Raw genomic sequence first — 26,272 nt, forward strand, 5'->3', positions numbered from 1 at the left:
GGCCTCCACCTGACTTGGGGGTGCAGGGTGGCCCTCCTTGCTGCCTGGAGGTGATGAAAGTCCCAGCTCTTCACTCTGCCTTTTCTGACATCACCCTGGGGAAGGGAAGGGAGGGGAGGACAGGGGATGAGATGGGTGTGGAGCACGGAGAGCAGGTGGAAGTCTAGGCTCCCTACTTCACCTTTGCTGCCTGGGCTGGGGGTGGGGCATAGTTTTACCTATGGTGTTTAGAGCAGGTAGGTTATTGCCTAAAAGTTTTCTGAATTGGCTGGCTGTCCCTTTGCTGCTGGTCCTTTGGCTAGAGGGAGCAGGCTTCTCTTGGGCTGTTTTTTTTCTGCACCCATTGGAGTTTCCGGGTTGCACGCTTTTCCCTGTTAAGTGCATTTTGATCCATGGGGCATAAGATGCTGAACAGCGGCCTTGGTTTGCAAACTTCATGATTCCTAAGAATCACCTGGGTGCTTTTGGAAAGGGCAGCTTCCTGGCTCCCATCCACTGAACTACACCCAGAGTACCTGAAATGGAAGTTCATTGGACCCTTATTTATTTATTCTTAAAAATTCAGTCCATTCATTGTCAACACTTTTCACATTAGGGATTTGCTAAAAGCCATAAGATGCTAATTTTGGAAACTGTTACCCTCCCACTTTCTCAACAAGATTTGGATAGGTACCAGTTAATGGGCAGATGAACTTTTCAAAGTGGAAACTCTAGCAGCTCTTGGTTACTTGGAAAAATTCCTTTTTTCATCTGAAGCACTTGCATGAAATAGATGCCAGATGCTAAAATCATTGTTTCGTGTGATTGAGAAGCTACTCATGAGAGATAATTAACTTTTGATACAAAGATTGCCATCTTCATCAAATTGACCGTTAATTACATATCATCAACTTCGACTATGTATCAGCAGGAAACTTACTTTTACCAAGACAGTTGTTGGTGAAGGGCATGTTTGTAATCAAACTGACATGTCTCCCTTTAGAGGCAGTGTCCCTCCTTGGGTCACTTGTCAGATTTTCACCTCTCAGGAATTTGGGGTTCACTCCCAGGCCCCACCAAACCCTGCCTCCTCCCTGGGGGACTTGACAATACTGTATTCTCATCTCACACATGCTATTTATTGACAAAGATGGGAACGATACCCTGGACTTGAGGGCTCATATTTTAAATATTGTTACTGAATATTTCTAAAAAATTTTTATTGGAGTATAGTTGCTTTACAATGTTGTGTTAGTTTCTACTGTACAGCAAAGTGAATCAGCTTTATGTATACATATGTCCCTTCTTTTTTGGATTGCCTTCCCATTTAGATCATCACAGAGCACTGAGTAGAGTTCCCTGTGCCATACAGTAGGTTCTCATTAGTTATCTATTTTATACATAGTATCAATAGTGTATATATGTCAATCCCAATCTCCCAGTTCATCCCCCCCCCAGCCCCCTTCCTCTTTGATATCCATACGTTTGTTCTCTACGTCTGTGTCTCTATTTCTCCTTTGTAAATAAGATCGTCTATACCAGTTTTTTCGGATTCCACGTATATGCATTAATGTAGTTACTGAATATTTATTGAAAAACAACAACAAAAAAATCTGGCTGTGTCCAAGTCTGTTTCTTTAAAGACAACTTTGAGGGTACTGAGCCTAGTGCAGGCCTCTTTCTGTTAAGGTATAAAAAGATTAGATTAAGTGGGTGCTGCCCTTCTTTTCTGGGAGCGTGTGGGAATATGCTAATCTTTCTTTGCGTGCTTTTCAGGTTTCCTGTAATGTTTTGAAGATCTGGGAAACAGACTAAGTGCGTGGTAGCTCACAGAGCAGTCCTGAGGGGTTGTCGTGATTGTCGTTAAGTGTCTCATTTGCAAGCTTAACCCAAACTCAACAAAGCCAAGGCCCAATTTGTTCCCTTTCAAACAGACAAATAAAGCTTGTTTTGAGTAAATGACATCTGATTCAACTGACCAATTATTGTAGTTTAAAGAAAAAACAAAAAAAAACCAGCGACTTTCTGACAGACACTTAGTTTATTCTTCACAAGACCCTTGACAAGATCTGAAAATAAATTCTCACAGCATCAGAGGGACAGAAACAAAAAGATACACCTACTAGCATCTAAACATTAAGGAGTCAAAGATATCTTTAAGTTGGCAATGTGGTATCAAGAGATAACTTTTCTTTATAATATGTTGCACTGTTTAAGACAATGATCAAGTTCTTGATAGTGAAGAATTATAAAATACAAGACTTCTAGCTGCAAAGAGAGCAACTGCCTTAGAAGTTGAATAACCAGAGAAGAAGACTTACTTAGCAACAAACCTCAGAGAGAACCTCTTTAGCTATTTCTTTTACCTGTCTCTACATGGACAACCTCAGATTTGTCAAACTTTATTTTGCTGAGCAGGAATAGAATTTACTTCTAATTTCTAACAGATTGACGTGAAACTTGGAGAAATCACACAAGGGTCTTTCTTCGATCAGTTCCTTTGTGGATCTCCAGTGGCCCCACCATTTGGAAATATTCAGTGTGCTCTACTGTGGCCTCCATGGGGCCTGTGCCCCCTCTTACTCTGCCCTGCACAGCCCTGGGAGCAGTGGGAGGCGTGGTCCCGCACTTTGCACACGGCAACTTTACACTGCAGATAGATCACATCATAGCTGGTGAGAAAGCTGAAGACGTTGAACTTGAACTGAGCTATGTTCTTCTGTCGGGAGTGGAGGTTGGCATAAGTATTGTCTTTGATGCACCTGATGGCAAGAAAAACCCCAGGCCAAGAGGATTAACTTAAAGCATGGTGTGAATTAATTCTGGCTCAAATAATCAGGCTTGGACACAGACCTTTGAATTTCAACTGGAGTTCTCCCCACAACCCACTCTTCCTTTCGTTTATTAAAAAACCTTATAATACTACCATGAGGGGAAAAACCACCATTCCTGGCCAAACCACCATTCTTGGCCAGAAACAGAAGGGAACTGTAAAATAAAATAAAAACAATACAAAGTAATTAAATTATAGCTAGAGCTGTTTCCTGCTCTACTTTTTTCAAAAGGGGAGATTAAAGGTGGTGGCTGCATTATTTGAAGGTGAACTTCAATTATTTTAAAATGTATTTTGTAAACCCTAGTGCAACTACTGAAAAACTTAAAGAAAGAAGTAAATGATATATCAAGAGAGGAGATGAAATGGAATAATATAAAATGCTCAGTTAAAACCAGCATATAAAATGTTGTATTAAAACCAGAGAAGGGACTTCCCTGGTGGTGCGGTGGTTGGGAATCCGCCTGCCAATGCAGGGGACACGGGTTCGATCCCTGGTCCAGGAAGATCCCACATGCCGCAAAGCAACTAAGCCCATGTGCCACAACTACTGAGCCTGTGCTCTAGAGCCTGTGAGCCACAACTACTGAGCCTGTGTGCCTAGAGCCTGTGCTCTGCAACGAGAGAAGCCACCACAAAGAGAAGCCCGCGCAGCGCAATGAAGAGTGGCCCCCACTTGCCGCAACTAGAGAAAACCCACACACAGCAACGAAGACCTAATGCAGCCAAAAAAACCCAGAAACCAGAGAAGGCAGCAAAAGTAGAGTGGGGAGAGAAACAAAGAACAAATGCAACAGGTAGAAAACAGTTACTAAGATGGTAGATTTTAATCGAGCTATATCAATAATCACTTTAAACATGAATGGACTAGATATACCAATTTAAAGACAGAGACTGCCAGAGTAGATAAAATGAAACCAAGATCCAACTATATGCTGGCTATAAGAAACCCACTTTAAATATAAAGATAAAGATTAATTAACAGTAAAGGGATAGAGAAAGATTTACCATGCTAATATCAATCAAAAGAAAGCTGGATTATCTACATTAATTTCAGACATAACAGTCTTCAGAGCTAGGATAATTATTAGAGATGAAGAGGGGCATTACATAATGATGAAGGGGGATCAGTCCTCCAAGAAGATGTGGCAATCCTTAATGTATATGTGGCAAACAATAAAGCATCAAAATATATGAGGCAAAAACTGATAGAACTGCAAAGAGAAATTGACAAATCCATTATTATAGTTGGAGACTTTTACACCATTCTGTCACTAATTGACAGATCCAGCAGGCAGAAAATCAGGAAAGATACAGATGACCCAAACAGCACCACCAATCAGCCAGACCTAATTGGCATTTACAGAGCACTTCAACAACAGCATAATACACATTCTTCTCCAGCCCACATAGAACATTCACCAAGACAGACTACATTCTGGACCATAAAAAAACACCATAACAAATTGAAGAGAATAGGAATCACAGAAAATACATCTTCAGATCACTTTGCGATTAATCTAGAAATCAATAACAGAAAGGCTGCTGGAAAATTCCTAAATATTTGGAAATTAAACAACACCAAGTAACCCAAAGATCAAAGAAAAAATCTCAAGAGAAATTAAATCTTTCAAACGAAGTGAAAATGAATATACAATTTACCAGAATTTGTGGGATGCAGCTAAAGCAATGTGTAGAGGGAGATTTATAGCATTAAGTTAGTGTATTTGAAAGAAGAAAGATCTAAAATCAATAATCTAAGCTTCCACCTTAGGAAACTAGAGAAAGGAGAGCAAATTAAACCTAAAATAAGCAGAAGAAAAGTATGTCAGTTGTTAAATTCCAGCCTCGCTCCTATATGTGTATAATAGTTTTTTGGCTGTGCCACGTGGCTTGCAGGATCTTAGTTTCCTGACGAGGGGTTGAACCTGGGCCATGGCAGCGAAAGTGCTGATTCTTAAACCACTGGACCTCCAGGGAACTCCCTCTCCTTGATATATTTTGAAAAGGGAGAATTGAAAAGGGAAGAGCTTTCTCACTCTGACTCAGTGCAGTTTAGTGCCACATCTGTGCACCTCCTGCACCATGGCTCACGCTGCCTCTGGAAGGTGCTGCCTCTTGCCCCTCACTGGCTTTTTGGAAGCAGGCACCATGATGCTTCTCATGGGCTTTAGGCTGCTGTGGCTCTCACTACTCTGCAGCTGCCATCAGTAAGTGATGGGTTTTGTTATCTTCACACTGGTTGCCAATTACCCATCCATAAGCATTTTGCCTTGGTTGGGGGACATGGGAGCTATAAAGGCAAACAACTTGTCAGAGTTCTAACTTGGCAAATCCTTTGTTTGACCAAAGGCACCAGGATAAATCTCATCACTGTAAGAGCCTAGCCTGGGGTAACCCACCAGCCCATCAGTGTAGGCCAAATATCCTGAGGAATGGGGAGTGTAATACAGTTATAAAACTTAAAGAGAAGCGGGGCATGGGTATGAAAGGCTGGGATGAGACAGCAGAGCCTGAGACAGCGAGGGTTCTGCCCAGGACTCTTTGGGGATTCAAGGGAAGTTGTCTAGACTTCCTATGATTATTTGTCCCCAACTAGAATGAGAGGGATGGTGAGGGCCCGGGCTCTGCTTCTGGGGCATGATGAGGACTCTCTGCACAATGTTATGATTTAGGACTACCAGTTAAGAAGCCACAGGTCCCCAAAAGAATGCCACGTGAATATAATAGTCAACCAGCGAGGGCCTTCTAGTTTCCTTACCCTTGTTGGATCAAATCATGCTTGACAGTTGCAAAACCACCAGGATCTGGAGAAGCCACACAGGTTTCCACAGAGAGCTGCAGGCAGGGATTGGGGCTACGGAGTGTGACCTGGAGGAAGGCGTCTTTGCTCTGGCTGGCGTAGTGCGGCCCCATGCTCCCGACGTGCTGGGACGTGGGCAACTCGAGAAGTGATATGGACACATCGTAGCTGGCATTCTCCCTTGGGACGTCAGCCCCAGGGACAATTTCAACTGCTAACGGACCATCCACCTTGCAGGTGAACGTGAGCTGAGGCACCTTGTGCCATACAATGACTTGGCCAGGGTGGCCCTGTGTCTGGCCTCTGATGGAGTTGGAGTAGCTGAGAGAGCCGAGGCTTTCCTGGGAGGAGAGAGGCAGGTTGGTGACCAGTGCTCCTGGCTCCCTGACAAGTACTTTCTTCATGAGCAGAGACCTCTGCTTCATGTCCCCCACTTGGAACCAGTTTTCTGAGAAGCTGGAGGGCATGAGGCTTCGGGCATGACCTTGCAGGTACCTGAGGCCATGATGGGTGACCTTATGTCCTTGTTTTTGGGAGTTAGGGGTGCATGCAGCGAGCCCCTAGTGTGTGAGTCTGGACTCCCGTCTTCCCTCCCGCGAGGGCCAGGCCATGGGATGTGAAGTGGGGTGGGAGGTCCACGCTGGCTGCTGGATTCTTCCACTGCTCCTCCCTGCTCTTGACCCCAGGTCAGCCCTGGCTCCCTGTGAGCTGTGGGCCTGGCCCTGCTGACCTTCGCGCTCAGCCATGTTCCTTTAAATCCAACATGACTTGAAGGGGCCAAGGGGGTGCTGAAGGCTGATGAGCAGGGGCCACTGCCTCTGGCAGCCTCCTTCCTGTAGCCTGGTGGGTCGCCAGAGACTCACTCTGCCCAGGGACGTTTGTTCAAGGAAGCGTTGGCTTGTGCAACTCAGATCCAGTGACAGTCTGCCTTGAAACCCTCCAAGGACTGCCCTGTCAGCTTACAGCAGTGTTTCTCACTGATCTGCCTTGTTTTCCTTTTTTTACTTCTAAGAATCAATGTCTCTCTTCCCCCTTGAAGGGGATGTCACCCTCGTTGAGAGGACACAGCTAAGAAGGAAAGCTAAACTCCAGGACCACATGGCCCTGCCCACTTCCAGCCGAACTCTGGGCTTCCCGTGGCTGCTGGGCCTGAGTCTCTCCCTCGAGCTCTCCAAGCTGGCTGTCGGCTTGGGGGCTCTGCACTGGCTGACCCCCTGCCTGGAGCCCTTGTTCCTCTGTACTTGGCTCCAGCTCCTTGTTCAGGCCTCGGCTCTTTGACCACCCTATTCAAAGTGGCCCCCCAAAGCATTTTCTAGCCTCTTCCTCGTTTGATTATCTTCTTAACCCTTTTCACTATAAAGGACTCTCATTTGTGTGTTTATCCAGTGCCTCTCTCCCTTCTCTCGAATGTAAGAGCCATGGAGCTGTGGCCCTGTCGGTCTTGTGGGCTGCTGTGTCCTCAGCACCTAAAAGGTTGCTCATTCACTGACTCTGAAATCAGATACAGGAGGACCTTTTTATAGTGCTGTTTTTCCCATAGGTGGCCTGGGGCTGGTCACCACTGCAGGTGGTTCCTGACTTCTGTGTCCTCTGGCCCCAGCACTGTGGTCAGCACATGAGGTTTGCAGGGGGAGCTGGGCCAGCCAAGGCTAGAGAGGACAGCTGCAGGGTTCTCCCTGCTGGCCTGGAAATGTCTGGGGCCTGCTCTCCTCCCAGACACCCGGGGGGTTCTAGCATGGTTTCTGGGGCAGAAACCTCTGAGATGAAAACTAGAATTTTTAGAGCGAAAGGGATAAGAAAAACCATGGTCTGCACAACCAAAGAGACAAACTGCGAAGCATGGAGTTGAAGTGGTCACTTAGCGTCATGCAGGTGGTTTGAATGAATTCAACCTCCAAAAATACCAAGCATGTTGGTTTTGGGTTTTCTTGGCATGTGTCTAAACAGGGATGTGAAAGAATAGATGAATAGCATAGGGATCTTGCTTTGGGACATGTTACATTGTTAAATGTACCTACAAAAATGATTTTGTGGTTATACACTCTTCCTGGAGAAGGAGCCTGACAGACTTGAAATGACTCCCCCACAAAAGTGACTTCCTCCTGTGAAAACAAACGAGAGAGCCGGGGCTGGGTTCTTCAGGCACGCAACGTGCATTTTCCCGAGTACAGAATCCAGAACTCCAGCAAGCTCGGAAGTGAATCACAAACTGGGAGGGGATCGTGCTGGTGTAGACGCGGTTGTGGCTTGGCTGGTGTAGACGTGGTTGTGGCTTGGCTGGTGTGTGGCTGTGCCCTGAGAGGGGGTGAGGGAGGAGGAGAGATGTATGACAGGTAGGCAGGACCCTACGACTGTAGGTGAGACTGGAAACGGATTGGATACGTACATGGCAGGTGTGGGGTGTCCAGTGACACATCCTTAATGCTCTCCCCAGCTTCCTGCCGTGCAAACCAGCCCAACTAAGATGCAGACAATCCACCTACTTGTGAGGGCTCCGTCCCACCACCTCCTTCCCCTCATGCCGGCAGGACAGCGGACGTCTGTTCTACTTTCATGAATTATCACCATGATTCCACCCTTTATAGGTTATACTTTCAGCAGAAGAGAGTTACCTTGTGGGATAGGTGCTTGGGGAATGGCAGCTGCAAAAATCAGAACCAAAACAATCAGGAAAAAGCTTGGCACGATAACATCACCTTATATCAATACCTAGGTACAAATGAATGAAGCTGCTACTACTCTTGAACCTTAATATATGGTGTGGACACACTCATTCCTCTTTTCTCCCTGATCTGAGATGCAACCTCTCCCCTTCTTGCAGTGATTCACCAGGAAATCACAGACAACACACAGTCACATGATTTGTTTTCTCTTCTGTGCTGGGGTCCACCAACCCAAGGGCTGTCCTGAGACTGACCAGTCATGAGGCATCACCTACAGTAACATCTGGGCTTATGAACATGCCACAGTGCCTGTAGGAATTTATCAGGTGCCAAAATGCAGAGGGACAATGCAGCTTTCAGACCCGGAAAGCTGAGAGCCATGGTGGGGAAAGGTAGGTTGGACAAGTATTCCAATGAAGTAAGACGGGCCCCTTCCCATAGTTCTGCCTCTGCAACCCGCACCAAAAGGGCAACCTACAAGGGATGGCAACTTCCACCTGGGACGCCCTCGGAACCTGGACTGGAGTGGGTAAGAGGCTCCCAACGCGTGTCCCTCCAAATGCACCATTGTGGTGCCAGCCCAAGGTAGGGACAGCTGCCAGCCACCTCACCTGGCCCCCAAACACTGCAAGGAGCACCCCTGACCCCGACTTTCCCGACCCAGGCCACCACTGAGGGCAGAGAGTGGCACCAGTCACTGGGTAAGGCTGGGAGGAGGGTGTGTGGGGCCCAGGGTGCCAGTGAGCAGGGAAGCAAGCGGCTGAGAACTTGTCCTGGAGAGGCAGGCAGATGCAGGAGGCAGGACCGTAGGTGCTCTGATGCAGCAGGAGTCCGAGTTAGGAGGTCACTGCTGCACATCGACTTTGAGTAGGTTACCTGAAGAAGGTGTACCTTTCTCTATTCCCGCTGTGTTGGCTAAGCCAGGAGGCCCACAGAGGAGCCCCAAATGTTTTCACTTCCCCAGTCTGCTTCCTACCCACTGGAGAGTTCGACATTCAGTGCTTCTTTGTTTACTTGCATGCTTTCACTCTCTAATTCGTATCCCTGAGAGGTAAACCTTTCCTCCTTCCTCTCTGTATCAACCCTCTTCTCAGCCACTGTGATGGAACCATCCTCTTTCCGTCCCCTCCTGCCGCTCTGTGATCTGTTGTCCAGAGAGGAGAGTTTCAGATGCCATTTCATTTGGGAAATGTGACTTTTAGCTCGTTGACCATGCCCCCGGTTCTCAGCCTTGGCTGCATGTTGGAATCACACAGGAAGCTTTAAATACCACTCATGACTGGCTGTGACCCCAGAAGTGCTGATGTGACTGGTCTGGGGTGCAACTTGAGCATCGGAAGTTTTTAAAGCTCTCTGGGTGATTCCAGTGTCTGGGTCCAGACAGAGGTTAGATTTCTTTTTTTTTCTTTTTTAATATAAATTTATTTATTTATTTTTGGCTGCATTGGGTCTTCATTGCTATGCACGGGCTTTCTCTAGTTGCGGCGAGCGGGGGCTACTCTTTGTTGCGGTACATGGGCTTCTCATTGCGGTGGTTTCTCTTGTTGGGGAGCACGGGCTCTAGGCGCGCAGGCTTCAGTAGTTGTGGCACATGGGCTCAGTAGTTGTGGCTCGCGGGCTCTAGAGCGCAGGCTCAGTAGTTGTGGCGCACGGGCTTAGCTACTCCACGGCATGTGGGATCTTCCCAGACCAGGGATCGAACCCATGTCCCCTGCATTGGCAGGCGGATTCTTAACCACTGCACCACCAGGGAAGTCCCAAGGTTAAATTTCTTATTCACTTTGCAGAGATAATGGGTTCAGTGTCAGACCTACCTGGGGGTGCAGGAATCACATCTGGAACCCAGTCCCCTGCATCTGCATGCATTAAAAAGAGGTAAATTTAGGAAATCTAAGTTAAATTTTATAAAGACAAGTGGTGGCTTTCTAGTGTGGGCAAGTCCCAAACAGGCAGGCTTCGTCTTACACAAGCAAGAACAGGGCATGTTTAGACTCTGGAGAAGCAGTTCCAGACCTGAGAGAGGCTGCAAGGAACAGGACCAGAAAATTGTGTGGCCCTGGAGTGTGTGTTCAGAAGAGAGCGTGGCTCTCAGCGTTCTCTGCCAGCCCGGCTGAAGGGATATTCATCTGTCTGGTCACCTGGCCCTGCTCTGTGCACACCTTCCACCCGAGATGCTGAAAGACCAGAAAGAACCTGCCGCAGGAGGAGAGGTACCTGAGCAGATGACACCAGCATCCTCATGGTGACCACAATTGTGGTCTACCAGCCAGAGCTGGGGCACTGGCCAGGGAGGTTCTCGCTTCCCGAACACTGACTGTTGTCCAGGAGGATGTCTCCAGAGCCCAGGCTGAAGTGGGCCGTTCCAGGGGCAGCGATGGCCCTTCCATACCCCAGCTGTCGGCACACGACCTTAGCTTCATTCAGGTCCCATAGGTGGTCACACACGGTGCCCCAGGCCCCTCATGGAGGATCTCCAGGCGTCCTGAGCACTGTCCAGAACCACCCACCAGCCGCAGCTCCGGTCCATCTTCTAAACAAAGCAGGATTTTATTTATTTATTTATTTTTTGTGGTACGCGGGCCTCTCACTGCTGTGGCCTCTCCTGTTGCGGAGCACAGGCTCCGGACGCGCAGGCTCAGCGGCCACGGCTCACAGGCTCAGCCGCTCCGCGGCATGTGGGATCTTCCCGGACCGGGGCACGAACCCGTGTCCCCTGCATCGGCAGGCGGCCTCTCAACCACTGTGCCACCAGGGAAGCCCAGGATTTTATTTTTGAGTGTAGGGAGTTTTAAGTAAGAAGGATTTCTAGCTCCTGTATTTGTGGCTAAGGGAAATAAATGCAAGAATGAAGCCTTAAGGCTGTCTTGATTCCGTAATACGCTGGGCTGAAGGGCTTAAGAGTGAGACAGGGGCGGGTTTGGATCCCAGCTCTACTGCTCCCTAGTTGTGTAACCTTTGACAAGTTATTTCATCTCCCTGGGCCCCAGTTTCCTCATTTGTAAAATGGGGCTTCTAGCAGCATATATCTCAGAGGTGACAAGCCAACAAGAGTGTGACTATAAGGCACAGTGCTTAGCCCCAGCACACCTTGGGTTCTGCAGATCTTGCAAAGCTGGGTTCCTGGGGAAATGGGTTCCCAGCTGCTTCTTTGGACATGTCTTGGATAAGTGCTTGGATAAGTGTAGATTTAGTCCCCTGAAGGCACTTGGTCACAAGGGTGTCTAGGACTTCATAAAGCCCAAAGGGAATGGCGTTTTCTGGACTGACGGGCTGTGTCCAGCTGGAGTCACCTGTGGTCTCCTGGAGACGCCCTAGGGACAGTCTTCCCTTACTGTGTCCACAGGCTCTGCCACCCTGGCCTTCTTTCAGTTCTCTAATACGTCCGACTCTTTCTTCCCTGGGAGCAGCCCTTGCATTGCTACTCTCTCTGCCTAGAATGCCCCTTCATTGTCACTCATCACATATAACCTCCTCAGCAAGGCCGCCATCCCCATTCAATCCACAATAGCACCTCCTCCACCCCAGGCACTGTCTTCTATCCCATCTGGCTCTGTATTCCCAGCCTTATCACTACCCCCCAAATCATCTTGTTTATTTACTTGTTTCTTATGTCTTGATCCTTCCCCACTCACCCAAATCCACGCTACTGTAAACTCCACGAGGGAAGGACATTGTACTGTTTACTGTGTCCCCAGCACTTATAACTGGGCCTGACACAGAGTAGGACCTTGGTGAAGATTATTGGATGAGAAAATGATGATCTTGAGTCAATGAATGGTCTGGATTTCAAATGCTGGACCTTATTTAGCCTCCCCAGGGCAAGATCTCAAGCATGCTTTTGAAGGTAGAATATATAAGGAATTCCCTTACTCAGAAACAAACACCCCCCAGCTTCAAAATACACCCAGGGAGTTTCCACCCAAATTCCTAATGACCTGAGTTACTGGGGCCCCACAATCGGCAGGTGGACCTGGTCCTGGAATGACAGGCTATAGCGTCCATCCATTAAGGAGTCCCCAAGCCTCTTATTTGGGTGAGTCTAGGGTCCAATGCAGGCAAGATGTAGAGTGAACCAGCTGGTGGAGGGAAAAGAATTCTTGCAAGTTTGACTTTTACATTTCAGCACCCTGGACAGTTCCCAGGCAGCCGGCAGTGCCGGATGCAGCTGTGGAGAGGAGCCGCCTGCCCATTCAACATACAGGCTGCACGTCACTGCCTTATTTCATCGTTCATGAGCCCTCTTAATGGAAAAATCTAGCAGCGATGCAGCAGGGCTTATGTGTGTGTGTGTGTGTGCTTTTAAAACTGAATCCCAGGCCTCTGCTAAGAGGGGAATCCCTTAAATTAGAAAACTGTTCTGTCTTTTCAGGGCCAAAAACCTGCTTGAAGCTTCCTACCTGACTCTCTTGCGCCCTGCGGAATTGCATTGAAAAGAGCATAAAAGCCACTGTTGGTGATCACAGAATCACTTCAGAACACCACAGTCCTGATGTCAGAGGAGGAGAAAAACATCACAGCTACTGAGGCACAGAAATTGCCCATGGACAGCAGGCAATCCTGGGGCTGTCAAAGATTTCAGGTGAGTCATATGGGCATCCAAGGATGTCTTCCAGCCTGGGGGAATCACAGCGGAGGGTTAGCGGCAGGTTAGGGCATCCTAGATCTTAAAGTTTGAAAAGTATGACAATCACAGGATTAAATAGTTGGATTATACTTTAAATTGCATATTAATATATAAAATATCAATTAACTTTTTCAGATGCCTTATTAACAGAACTCTTATTATCTTTGAGTAATGTGTGAGGCTTATGGTTACAACTTAGTAATAGAAATTTAAAAATCATAACGGTTTTGGCCAATCACAACTTACACAGAACATTAGGAAATGCGAATATACACTGCAAATAAAATCTGAGCAGTAAAATCACCCCGGGGATCAGCATGTAACCAACATCACAGCCTGATTTTCCTACCTCTGTATTTCACAACATTTTCCATACCCAATTTTCCATACCCATTTTCCATACTTCTTTCTGTTCTCCCCTGCCCACCTCCTCCTGGAATCACACAGATTCCTGGCCTTTCCCACGATGGATGGTGGGAAGTGGTGACGGGCACAGAGTGCTAGTGTTGACTGCGCTTGTAGGTTACAATAACTGGGCCTCATCACGCTGATGCTGAAACCCCGGAGAGCTGGCAGGGGGTGATGAGCTGGTGCCCGTCGTGGGTGTCCGCTGCTGGATGGTGCCCAGAGGCAGCAGGCTGAGAACGGCCAGACGGACCGAGCCACATTCTCTTCAAGTCCCTTGTCACCCTCCTGCCTACTCTGACCTGGGCAAATCCACACGCCCCCTTCCCAGCCTGAAAGTCAGCATTTACAATTTTATACAAAACTTATTGTTCCCCTTCATTATATATGGATGTCGGCATTTATTCTGCTACTTCTATCCAGTTATTTTCATTAAAAACATGCTTCTTAGCAGACTCACAGATAGAGGGAACAAAGTAGTGGTTACCAGTGGGGAGAGAGAAGTGGGGAGGGGCAATATACAGGTAGGGGAGTAAGAGGTACAAACTGTTACGTATAAAATAAGCTACACAATGTGGGGAATATAGCCAATATTTCATAATAACTATAAATGGAGTATAACCTTAAAAAATTGTAAATCACTCTATCATATACCTGTAACATATAATACTGTGCATCAACTAAACTTCAACAAAAGTTTTTTAAAAAATCATAAAACAACAAGTCAGCATTTACAGGCATTAGAAGTACTAATGCCACGCCCCTCGGCAAGGCTGCAGTGAGGACAGAGACGCTCCTCCGATTGAGTCCCGGCTGCCCTGCCTTCTTGTGGAAGGGGCTGCAACAGGATGGGCTTGAGCAGCAAGGAAGCAGCCCCTCAGCCACGCCACACCAGCCTCTCTGTGCCTCTTCCTGAGCACACCGCCTGGCATCTCCTATGATGGTCCTCTTGGCATGGAGTTATTACCATGTCAATTTAAAACAAGCGGCTACCTGTTACGCGATCCTGAGAAGCTGTGGAAAGACCCAGAAGGAAAAAAAAAAGATACTGATGACCTCCAGGGGAAAATAGTCTCATCTACTAGGTTAGCAAAATGTAAAGGGTCTCCTTAGAAATGTCCGTGTACTTAGTGCAAACTGAGAAAAGTCTGAAGGTGCTGAGAGAATTCCTGTGGTAGGTTAAAGAAGGCCACAGATTCTCAGACATGCCTCTCGTCACGAGGTGGGTCCCCTCCCTTGAACCTGGGTGGGCTCTCTGACGGTCTGACCAGCAGAGTATGGCAGAAGCGATGCTGTGCCTTAAGACACTGGCAGCTTCCACTTCTGTCTCTGGGAACCGTGGCTTGCTCGTGGCACCCTGAGCCACCCCGTAAGAGGTCTGATTACCTGGAGAGACCTTGGGAATGTGAAGAGGCCCTGAGACTGCCTGGAAAGGAAAAGGGCCCCTGGCTGAGCCCTCCAGGGCTCCACCAGGACCCCAGGCATTGGAGTGCAGCTGTCCTGGACTCTCCAAACCAGCCACTAGGTGACCCTGCTCAGTGCTGTGTGGAGTGGAAGACTCTCCCAGCCAAGCCCTGCCCCACAAAGCCGTGACAGACAACTAAGTGGTTGGTTTTTTTGTTTGTTTGTTTGTTTGTTTTTTGCAGTACGCGGGCTTCTCACTGTTTTGGCCTCTCCCGTTGCGGAGCACAGGCTCCGGATACACAGGCTCAGCGGCCATGGCTCACGGGCCTAGCCGCTCTGGGGCATGTGGGATCTTCCCGGACGGGGGCACGAACCCGTGTCCCCTGCATCGGCAGGCGGACTCTCAACCACTGCGCCACCAGGGAAGCCCTGTATGCGTACTTTTTAAAAAGCCTGTTTCTGTTTTCCACTTCTCTCCAAATGTCACATTGTTTATATGCCACCTTGAAAGATGCAATGAGTGACGTGCATATGAAAAGACCCTTTTAAAATATTACCATCATCTTGAGTCACAGAGACAAAGAACAAGAGTCCTGCCAGAAAGAGATGTGAGCGATGTTTGCATTGAGAGGAGCTGAAGGCGCATTCTACCTTCCTTGTCTGATGTCTGAGACCTGCTGGACCCTCACCCTCACCTTAAGCCAAGAACAATTCTCATATGTTTCCTGTTGTAACAAAGAATCTGCACTTTCCAAGTCTGAGCGCCAGTGCTGTAGACGAGCACCACTTTCCATGTTCAAAATGATCCTGACACATCCCCACCCAGATAAATCCCGGAGTAACACAGGATTAGCAAATTCTGACATAGAGACAGCGCAGAGCTCTTCCTTCACAGTTCTTCCTTCATCTCGTTCCAACTTGTTCCACAGGACCCTGGGTCTACCCAAATTCTGTCTCTTTAGGTTCCTGGCATAAAGTTACATACTGGATACAAAGGTGAGATTGCTCCTTCCCCAAGTCAGGCTGGGAACTGGGAAGTTCAACTGTGAAGTCCCCCTGGGGGTAGAGCACTGGCCCCAGGGACTCTTCTGGAGGGACAGGGCAGAGAGGAGCTGAGTGGCCAGACCTGGCGTCTCCAGCTGAGACTGTCTGGTGCTGAGGTCCGACAGCGGTGAGTGCTCCAGAGAGGCCCCCGAGCAGATGCAAGACTCTGGGATTCCAGGATGACGGAAACCCCCGTGGGACAACAGCAAATTTTACTTCCTTCCTCCTGTTGGCAAATCTCATTCCTACTTTTGTTCCCCTGCAGCCGGGCAGAGACCGCTCGCCAACACTGACTGACCCCACTCAGCAAATGCCCTCAACCTGCTTCTCTTCACCCATCTCCTCTACTGCTCCAGGCCCGCTGCAGTTTGTAGAGTCTATTCCAGGCCAAAAATTAATAGAAAGCCCGGGAGGTGGATAAACTTGCATAGCCTTTCCCCAAATTCTCATGCACCTTATCTCTGAACACCCATAGTTTGCCCCATGGGAAGTTTCTCTGAGCCCCTGGCTGTTAAGAATCTTCCCAGTGTTGCCAGAATACCACCTTTCTTGCACCAGTTATAATGTGCATTATTACATTCTACACTGACCTTCTGTATACCTGTGTCACCCCATTTTGTGAGATCTTCTGCAAAAGAGAGACCCTGTCCTGTCTTTTTCCTCTGTTTCCTCAACATCTAGCAGAGTTGAGCTCATGGTGTGCTTGAGTGGAGGCATGCGTGCACCCATGAACATATGTATGCATGTGTGAGTACCAAAGAAAGCATACCCAGAGAAAAATGTTCTCCCTACAGAGTGTTACATTCAAGCAGACATTTAAGTAGACTAAGTACCCTGCTTTGATACCCCTGTAACATGCATCTATAACGGGCAGCTTTGCCAGTAATGTCAATACTTGCAAAATGTGCAGAGCAGACATTTAATGGTTAGTCCACTGTCTAGGGGGCTTCTGTGCATAAGAGAAGAAAAAGTGAAAAGTTTGTCCACCTACCAGTCAAATGCCAGTCTCTTTCCATCACTATATCCCGACCCTAAATGTGCCAGGTCTTTGCCTCTGTATTTGGTGGCTCCTCCTTGCCCTGGGGACTCAGCTCTGCCACTAGATCACAAGGAGTGACAGGCAGGAAGGAGCGTTCCAGATACAGGAAGCTGTCCATCCCCTGGTCTCCTGCTTTGTCTGGTTGCAGTGGGACCAGCAGAATCATGGTCTGGTTTGCCTGGCACCATCTGCACGCCAGGCTAATACAGGAAGTTGTTACTTAAAGATAAGGGAAACCGCAATTAACACCCTCCCTCCATAATCTGATAGAGTCTTGGAACTGCTGAGTTGTTTCTGCATTAGCCTACGGAAAGGTAAGATGATCTTCAGCCTGATTCTCCAGGTGAGTTCAGGCATTATCCCAGCTACAAGCCTAGGCAGGTACTTCCGGCTTCATGGGAAGAGGGCAGGTTTCCTGAGCACGGATTTAGCAGTGCCTCTAGTGGTGACAGAGGGACAACAAAAAACCCCAACTCATCCTACAGCAGAAAGCCAAGGAGGCGAGGGTAATTTGAAGCTAGGAAGGGGTCATTTTAAAAAGAAAACACTTGGGCTTCCCTGGTGGCGCAGTGGTTGAGAGTCCGCCTGCCGATGCAGTGGACACGGATTCGTGCCCCGGTCCGGGAAGATCCCACATGCCGCGGAGCGGCTGGGCCCGAGAGCCATGGCCGCTGAGCCTGTGCGTCACAACGGGAGAGGCCACAGCAGTGAGAGGCCCGTGTACCGCAAAAAAAAAAAAAAAAAAAGAAAACACTTGAACGCAAATCTGTCGAGATAGAAAGTTGACTAGTGGTTGCCAGGGGATTAACTATAAGTGACCATGAGGGATCTTTTCGGGGAAATATTCCAAAACTGAATTGTGAATTATACAATTCAGCAAATTTATTAAAACTCATTGAATTGCATGTCTAAAACAGGCAAATTTTATGGTAGGTAAAGTATATCCTATGGCCCAGGGCTTCTTGGTTCACTTACAGTGCTATCTTAGCTATTTTTTTTTTCATTCCACAAATATTTATTGAGTGCCTTCTATGTGTCACAGACCATGCTGGGACTGTGAAAGTAGCAATAAATAAGATTTTAAAAGTTCCTGGTCTCTTGGAGCTTACATTCTAATGGGAGGAGTGAGATAGTGATAAAGATAACTACAGATCGCTATAAGACAGTAATTCTTAACCCACATGGTAGGACCACCTGGAGGGCATCCAAACATCCCAATGTCCAGGCCACACCCTATCAGACTCTCTTGGGTAGGATCTTAATAGCAAGACAGGCAGCCAAAGGAGAATTCTCAAAGCCTCCTTTCAGACTGAGAAGGTGGTGTTGCACAGTGGTCTGCGTTAATTGGTGAGGGAAGGGCTAGGGAAGACCCTCCTTCTTGTGCCCTGGTGTCTGTTACCTCAACTCACCTCCGTGGGACAGATTCCACTGGGGAGGGGGAGTCTTCCTTGGTGGGCCTGAAATTCTGGTGGGAAAAAATAAAAAACACATGCAGGCAGGAATATCGTCATCCTGGCCTAGATTCTGAGGTCTGATTAGATCACCCTTTTGGGACTTGACCTTCCCCAGATAATAATCTGTTCCCCCTCAGTCAGAAAAAAAGAATTAGAGACCCTGCTTCTGACACCTCCATGTGACCAAGCATTCCCCAGAGGTCTAAATGGAAACAGGCCTTGCCTTATCCATAGGTTCCACTGTTCTGGGTGGACCTCCCAAAGAGGCTCCGAAAGTGGACCTGTTTATTCCTGAGTAACTATTTGTAACAACTCTGCTTGAGCCAGCATCTCCTCAATCCTTATGCCAAGAGGAAGCAGACAGGAAGCTGGAAACTGGATTGATTTTTTAATTGTAATTTTATTGGAGTATAATTGATTTACAATGTTGTGTTAGTTTCAGGTGTACAGCAAAGTGGTCCAGTTATACATATACATACAATTGTTCTTTTTTAGATTCTTTTCTCATATAGATTATCCCAGAATATTGAGTAGAGCTCCCTGTGCTATACAGTAGGTCCTTGGTGGTTATCTATCTATAGATAGATATATAGATATAGATATCGATATCTATATCTATATATACCTATATATAGATATATATCTATAGATATATAGATAGATCTATCTATATAGTAGTGTGTGTATGTTCATCCCAAGCTCCTGATTTATCCCTCTCCCTCTTGCTCCTGCTTTGGTAAACATAAGTTTGTTTTCAATATCTGTAAGTCTGGGAAACTGGATGTTAGAAACAGGTTGGTGCACAGCAGGTGAATCCTGACCACAAGTCCTCTGGGCTGACTCCATGGGGGTCCGTGTGGAGGCTGTGTGTCATCTGATTCCTCACGGGGCCAACCAGCTGCCTTTCGCACTTTTCTGTGTGTGGGATTCACCTGGGGAGCTTGTTGAATTGCAGATTGTGACTCAGTTGATCTGGGACAAGGCCTGAAATGCTTCATTTCTAACCTGCTCCCAGGTTATACCACTGCTGCTGGCCCCCTGGCCACACTTTGCGTAGCACCTCGTGCTGAGGAGTCCCACACACTGAGTTGCAACTTTGTTCCTCTTGGACCAGCAGCATCGGCCTCCCCTGGGAAGTTGTTAGAGGTGCAGATCTTTAGGTTCCACCCCAAATCTACCGAATCTCTGCATTTTAATAAGATCTCCCCGGAGGGTTATATGCACATTCATGTTGGAGAAGCACTGACCTAGAAGACCTGTCCAGGAGGCTGGTCTGCCCAGAGCCAACGGCTTTGTAATGGGAACTATGACTTTAAGGCGCACAGCTGCTCATATAAAGTCTGGATATAATGCAGTGTTAGAAAGGAGCACCATTCTCATAACCAAGGGGTCTATCTCCATAGGGAATCTTAGCCCAGGAGTAGGGGGATGGCTGGTGGGGCTTTGCAGAGCCACCTTTCAGTGAGTGGCAAGATCCACCAGAGGGAGCCAGAGCCTAGGAGGTGACTGAAGGGACAGACGTGGCAGGGGGGAGGAGAAGCCCGGACTTCTTGTGTACGACTTGCACACACAAACACACACACACGCAAACACACACATGTACACATACTCCTTGATAGCCATTATAATAATAAATTGGAAAATGTACTTAAAGAAAAAGAGGTAGAAAGTGAACATTAAAGTTAATAAGATGAGGGTAGGAAGTTAAGAAAGTTCAAAAGAAAAACGTTTTTAGAGAATAATATAAGAGAACTCATAAATATATATGCAATATAATATAGTAGAGTATCATTCCTACCTAGGATAGGAAATGATTTCTTAAACAAGTCATGAAAAGCACTAACCATCAAGGAAAAGACTCATAAATTGGAGTGTAGCTGGCATAAAAGTAAGAAAGGAGAGAGGCCAGTCTAGAATAGGAGCAGATATTTGCAACATAGGTTACTGGCAAAGGGCTTATATCAAGAATATGTAAAGAAGTTGTACATATCAATAAGAAAAAAAATATTAGAAAAAATAGACGAAAGACTTGTTGAATAGACATTTCACTAAGGGTAATCTCAACGGGCAATAGAAAAAGTGTTCAACCTCATTTGTAATCAGAAAGCGCAAATTAAAGCCACAGTGAGATATCACAAGACACCCATTAGTGTTGGCAAGAGGGAATTCTCATACTTTACTGGTGGAATGGTGAATTGTAGGGACACTTTGGAATAGAGCTGAGAATTCTCTAGGAAATCAAAGCTACACGTATCCTAGGGCTCAGCAATTCCACTCTTAGGTATGCACCTGACAGAATAAGTGCAAGGAAACATGACAAGAATGTGCCCCAAATTTTAAAAAAAACAGCCTAAATGTAAACAACAGAAGACTGATTAATAAATGAGTCTTCTCTTTGAAGAGAAGGTGGCTTCTCTTTGTTGCAGAGCACAGGCTGTAGTTGCTCGGGCTTCAGTAGTTATGGCACGTGGGCTCAGTAGTTTTGGCTCAGGGGCTCTAGAGTGCAGGCTCAGTAGTTGTGGTGCACGGGCTTAGTTGCTCCACAGCGTGTGGGATTTTCCCAGACCAGGGCTCGAACCCATGTCCCCTGCATTGGCAGGCGGATTCTTAACCACTGTACCACCAGGGAAATCCTATTCTGTGAAGGTGTTTTTGGACGAGATTAACATTTAAATCAGCATACTTTGAGTAAAGCAGATTGGCCATTGCTCCATAATGATGGTGGGCCTCATCCAATCAGGCCTGAAGAGAACAAAGACTTATGTCCCCTGAACAAGAGGAAATTCCACCAGTGGACTTGAATTTCCACATGGGCTCTCCCTGGGTCTCCAGCCTGCTGGACCACCCTGCAGATTTTGGATATTCCAGCCCACACTCATGTATGTTAATTCCTTAAAATAAATTTCTCTCGGTCTCCAGATCCCACCCCAAACCTATCATTGCCATGGTGACATCACTTCTGGGCAGAGTGGCAGGGTGCCCTTTCTCACTCTCCTTTTCCCTGATGCCTGGAGGAGCTGAGTCCTGACAGTGCCACCCTTTTCTACCTGGACCTGCTGGGACAAGGCCATAGCTTCTCCATCTCAATACCTGGAGGTAACCAGGCTGCTGGTACATGGCCAGCCCTAGAATATCCCCCATCAGCCCACAGTCCACTGCTGATGTCTCTGTGAATTTCCTTCTAGTCTTTTTTCCTCCTGCATATTTGTATATTGACAGCATCCGGATCATACTCTATATATAAAGTTTTGTATTCTGTCTTTTTAAAATATCACATTACATCATGAGCATATTATTGGAAATTTGACAAAGACTTGATTTTTTGATAGGCCCATAATATTCTATCATGTATCATTCATTGGTTGTTCCACAAATATTTGTTGAGTGCTTGCAATGTGCCAGGTGTTGTGTGGCTTGTGCAAGCAGTTGACTGTAGGACAAATGTGTGAGTCAATGAATACAGGGCAGGAGGCTCAGAGGCACTTGTTGCTATTTCCAGGTTCACAGCTGTTCCAGGTAACTGAACTTGCCCAGGTAAGAGGAGCACCAATGTATTTTGGGTGGCTGGCATCGGTACGAGCACTGGACCGAGCTCTAAATATCCCCATTTGGGGATGTTTCCTGGTAGAAGCAAAGGAAAGCTTTAGGACCAGTACTTGTCAGAGACAACTTCTTCCATAAGCTGCTTCTTTACTTTTTAAACTTATGTTTTCAATAGGTAATATGCTTACATTGTTCTAATATTCAAGACGAAATAATAATGTACACAGTGAAAAGGCTCATTCCCACCTCTTCCTCATCTGCCAGGTACCCACCTCTGGTAACCATTTTTATCATTTTTTTGGTATGTATTATTCTAGAGTTTCTTTATGCAAATACAAGTTTCCTTTCCAACACAAAAAAGTCATCTACAATTTATATACTTTTGCACCTTGCTTTTTGCACGAACAATATTTCTCAGCGATATTTCCAAATAACTAAAGATCTTTTTATTACTTCTATAGTCCTATTACTCCTATATAGTATTCCATTATATGGTCAACCATAACTCTCTAGCCAGTCACCTGTTAATGGACATTTGAGTTTCCCATTAGGTTTGTCATCTCACACAAGGCTGCACTGACAAACTTGTGTATATTTTATTTTATACATGTAATTGCTGGGTCAAAGGGTAAACACACTTGTAACTTTTGGTATATATTGCCTAATTACTTTCTACAGGATTGTGCCAATATACATTCCCAGCAGCAACACTCTTGACCCCACTTTTGGGCAGGAACCCAAGATGATTGCTTATTAGGTCAACAGGCTGAACATCTGCTCTATACTAGATCCCATGATAAACAGCCCCAGTGCAAAGAACAAGATGCTATTGGCACCTGCTTTTGAGCAGAGGGAGAGACAGACCTATTTATTGGACAAGCAAGTCAATACGTGACAAAGCACTATAGCATGATACAGGAAGTGCTGTGAGAATGTGGGCCAAGGGATAATTTATTCTGCAAGGAAATCTTCAGAGGAAGCAATAGTTAAGCTGGGCCCTGAAAGATAAGCAAGTTGTCTAGGGGGAGAGAGGTATTTGAGACAGCGGGGAGCATGTCTAGAAGCTGATTCCAAGAACCATAGATAGAGTTCATGGATGGAGCATGAGGAACTAAGATTGGAGCTAAGATTGGAGAGGCAAGCCAACACCAGGGAGAGACTTTAGCTGATGAGCCTTCATCCTGAAAGAACTGAGCAGTCTTTATGGGCACATAAGTGGCAGTGACGTGGTCAGATCATCTCCCAGCCACACTCTCTGCCCACTCTATTCCTCTAGACTCCAACACGCCAGGAGCGTGGTAGTGTGCATCCATTTCACCCCGAGGGGTCATTTGTTGCCTAAACTCAGACCTCACAATAGCTCCACGTAGGCCAGTTATGATGCAAGAAGTTTGTGACTGTCCCTTGGGTTCCCATTAAAACTGTCTTACAAAGAAACTCCAGGCACTGACACCTCCCATCTTAGCCTATTGCCAGAGTATGATCAGAGAATGGGAGAATGGCTGTCAGAAGACTGGAAAACAGAGGGCTAGAGATTCAAGGGCCCAAGAAAGGATGATTACAGAGGGGAAGTCAAATAAGCATGGAACACCAGTCCAGGTATTCAATATAAGCGATTCCTTTCAGGATAAAGACTCCCTGTGCTGCCAGGGGGATCCATGTTCTGCTTCACCATTGGGGTGAGTATGACCTGTGCTTCTGGTCTATTCCTTCCCACCCATGTCAGAACCAGGCCAAGTGGAGGAGCCCACTCTAAGGCTGTAGAAACCCTGGTCACAGTGACCCTACCCTGACTAACGTAGAATCACCCTTTGGAGATTTCCCATTCCAAAGGGGAAACTAGGAGGACCCTTTCCGAGTTCTAATACACCTCTCTGCCTTCCAGGATATGGACCAAATTCTGCAAATCAGACCCACGCGTTGCCGTCGGAAAATACTCCCCCTTGGAAAAAGAGATCCTAGTAAGTGCTGTGAAATTTATACACAGGGAAGCCCCATGGAAGCCAGGCAGTTAGGCTAGGGGAGCCAGAGGTTCAGAAACCACCAGCAATAGAGAGGTAAGTCTCCCAAACAGCAGACTGGAGTTGGCCACTACTTGGCCGTTGTGAGCTAGTGGCCTCCACACCTGCATAGCCAAAGCAAAATACTCTCTAATTTCGAAGTCCCAAGTAGCAATATAACTACAAGTGATAACAAGTCACGGAAGCTGCCTTTTCTCAAGCCCTTATCTTGCACTAGTTGCTTTCACGTATATCTTATGGAGACCTCACAGGGGCCTGTAAGATCAGTAAAATTCTTTCAAATTCATAGTAGGTAAGAAGGAGAGTCAGGAGTTGAACCCAGGCTCGTCTAACCCCAAAGATCTGTGCTCTTTCTCACTACCCAGGGGCTCGGGCACCCTCAGCGATGGAGGGTGAAGGTGCCACTAGGTAGTTGTTCCTGTGGGTCCCCCCTACTCCTGTCCCGTTGAGATTTTAACCATCCCTTTCCCGTTGTCAGCGTCTAGGTGGTGTTCACACCATAGCATCCAGGAGGTTTCTGACTTATAAGCAAGAAGAAGAACGGAAAATGCTCAAGGAACTACAGGTGCTGTCTTCAGACTATAAAAGGGCGGTGGAATATAGGAAGCAACTCACCCCTCCTTGTGCCACCTGTGGACCCCTAGAAAAAATATGGACGGCGAAGGTGATGGTGCCCCCAGAGGAGTTCAAAATGCCGCAGCGGGAGAGGCTGAACGTCAGCAAGCACATAGAACGAATGCAGCTCGCTCGAGCCCTGAGGAATAAGCAGCCTTTACCCTACATTGAAAGATTTAGGAGCTCTTTGCTTCTGTCTGGAGGGGGCCTGGGCCTCCCGGGAAGGGACAAAACTGGGGAAGGCAAGGATGACCGAGACGCCGATCCCTGCGACTATGCCCATCAAGAGAAGAGAGATGAGGCAGAGAGCAAAACCACGAAAAGACAGGAAATAAAAATGAACGTAATTTTCAAGTCAGAAGAACCAAAAAAATGTGTGACGTACCATCCAAATGATCTAAAACCATTCCTCCCTCCAAAAAAAGCAGAAAGATCCATTGCTGGCTTAACGAACAGAAATCTTTTGCGCCTGGCCGAACTCCCTGGAGACCTAATGCTGCTGAGTCAGGATTTTATATCACGGGGAATCCACCCCAGTGACGTGTCAAAGGCCAGCTGCCTGGAAGAAGGCAGCGCCTGGAAAGAGTACATGCACACAGCTGCTTCCCACCATTATTAAAGGTTTATTTATTCCCCATGGAAACCGAGTGCCCTGGTCCTTATTACTCCTGCAGCTCTGCCCCCGGTGGCTTCCCTCTTTCTCTTTTTTTCTTTCTTTTCTTTTCTTAGCTTTAAAAAAATTTTATTTAAAAAGTTTTAAATTTTATTTATTTATTTTTAATGTTTTTAAAATTTATTTATTTTATTTACTTATTTTTGGCTGGGTTGGGTCTTCGTTGCTGTGCACAGGCTTTCTGCATTTGCAGCGAGTGGGGGCTACTCTTCTTTGAGGTGCGCAGGCTTCTCATTGCAGTGGCTTCTCTTGTTGCTGAGCACGGGCTCTAGGCGCTTGGGCTTCTGTAGTTGTGGCACGTGGGCTCAGTAATTGTGCCTTGTGGGCTCTAGAGTGCAGGCTCAGTAGTTGTGGTGCACGGGCTTAGTTGTTCCACGGCATGTGGAATCTTCCCGGACCAGGGCTCGAACCCATGTCCCCTGCACTGGCAGGCGGATTCTTAACCACTGCGCCACCAGGGAAGCCCCCAGATTTTTATTTTATGTTGGAGTAGAGTTGATTAACAATGTGTTAGTTTCAGGTGTACAGCAGAGTGATTCAGTTATACGTATACATGTATCTATTCTTTTTCAAATTCTTTTCCGATTTAGGTTATTACAGAGTATTGAGCAGAGTTCCCTGTGCTATACAGTAGGTCCTTGTTGGTTATCTATTTTAAATATAGCAGTGTGTACATGTCAATCTCAAACTCCTTAACTATCCATCCCCCCCACCCTTCCCCCCCGGTAACCATAAGTTCTTTCTCTCAGTCCGTGAGTCTATTTCTGTTTGGTGGCTTCCCTCCTTTTCTCCTTACAGGACCCGATCTCCAGGGCGTCCTCAAGGTAAGACCTAGCTGCTGAGGCTTCCTGGTGTCAGGCAGCTGTTGGCTGTCAGCTGCTCCCCCGACCGCAAGCAGCCCAGGCCTTCGCAGGATGCAGACTCCTCTTTTTCATCTACTCCCACGGGACCTGCATCAGTTACCTGCTTCGGTTAAGCAAGTCACCCCAAAATTTAACAGCTTACACCAACTTTCATTAATTTAGGTTATAATTCTAATTGTGGGTCAGCAATTTGGGCTGGTCTCAGCTGAGTTCCTCCTGTGTCTGCAGTCAACGGCGGGTCATTTGGGTGGTTCTCTTTCTCGGGGGAGAGCTATCAGCTGGGTCAGTGGGAGTGATGGGTTACATCTT

At 46.9% G+C, this 26,272-nt stretch overlaps 1 protein-coding gene across 10 annotated transcripts in view; it reads left to right on the forward strand.

Annotated features, from left to right (window-relative positions):
- The window catches only part of C16H10orf120 (chromosome 16 C10orf120 homolog), a 46,450-nt gene extending 21,380 nt beyond the window's left edge, over window positions 1-25,070 (forward strand). The window contains exons 2-7 of one of the 10 annotated variants that reach the window (XM_073793852.1): window positions 12,648-12,857; window positions 21,168-21,344; window positions 21,748-22,068; window positions 23,418-23,470; window positions 23,677-23,752; window positions 24,291-25,070. In XM_073793852.1, the coding sequence (XP_073649953.1) occupies window positions 22,009-22,068; window positions 23,418-23,470; window positions 23,677-23,752; window positions 24,291-25,046 (945 nt within the window). In that variant the 5' untranslated portion in view covers window positions 12,648-12,857; window positions 21,168-21,344; window positions 21,748-22,008 and the 3' untranslated portion in view covers window positions 25,047-25,070. The other 9 variants (XM_073793851.1, XM_073793850.1, XR_012326864.1 and 6 more) reach the window with 9 other exon arrangements.
- The last annotated feature ends 1,202 nt before the right edge of the window (window positions 25,071-26,272 follow it).

Source organism: Tursiops truncatus, chromosome 16 (genome assembly GCF_011762595.2).
Source record: "Tursiops truncatus isolate mTurTru1 chromosome 16, mTurTru1.mat.Y, whole genome shotgun sequence".
Classification (NCBI taxonomy): domain Eukaryota; kingdom Metazoa; phylum Chordata; class Mammalia; order Artiodactyla; family Delphinidae; genus Tursiops; species Tursiops truncatus.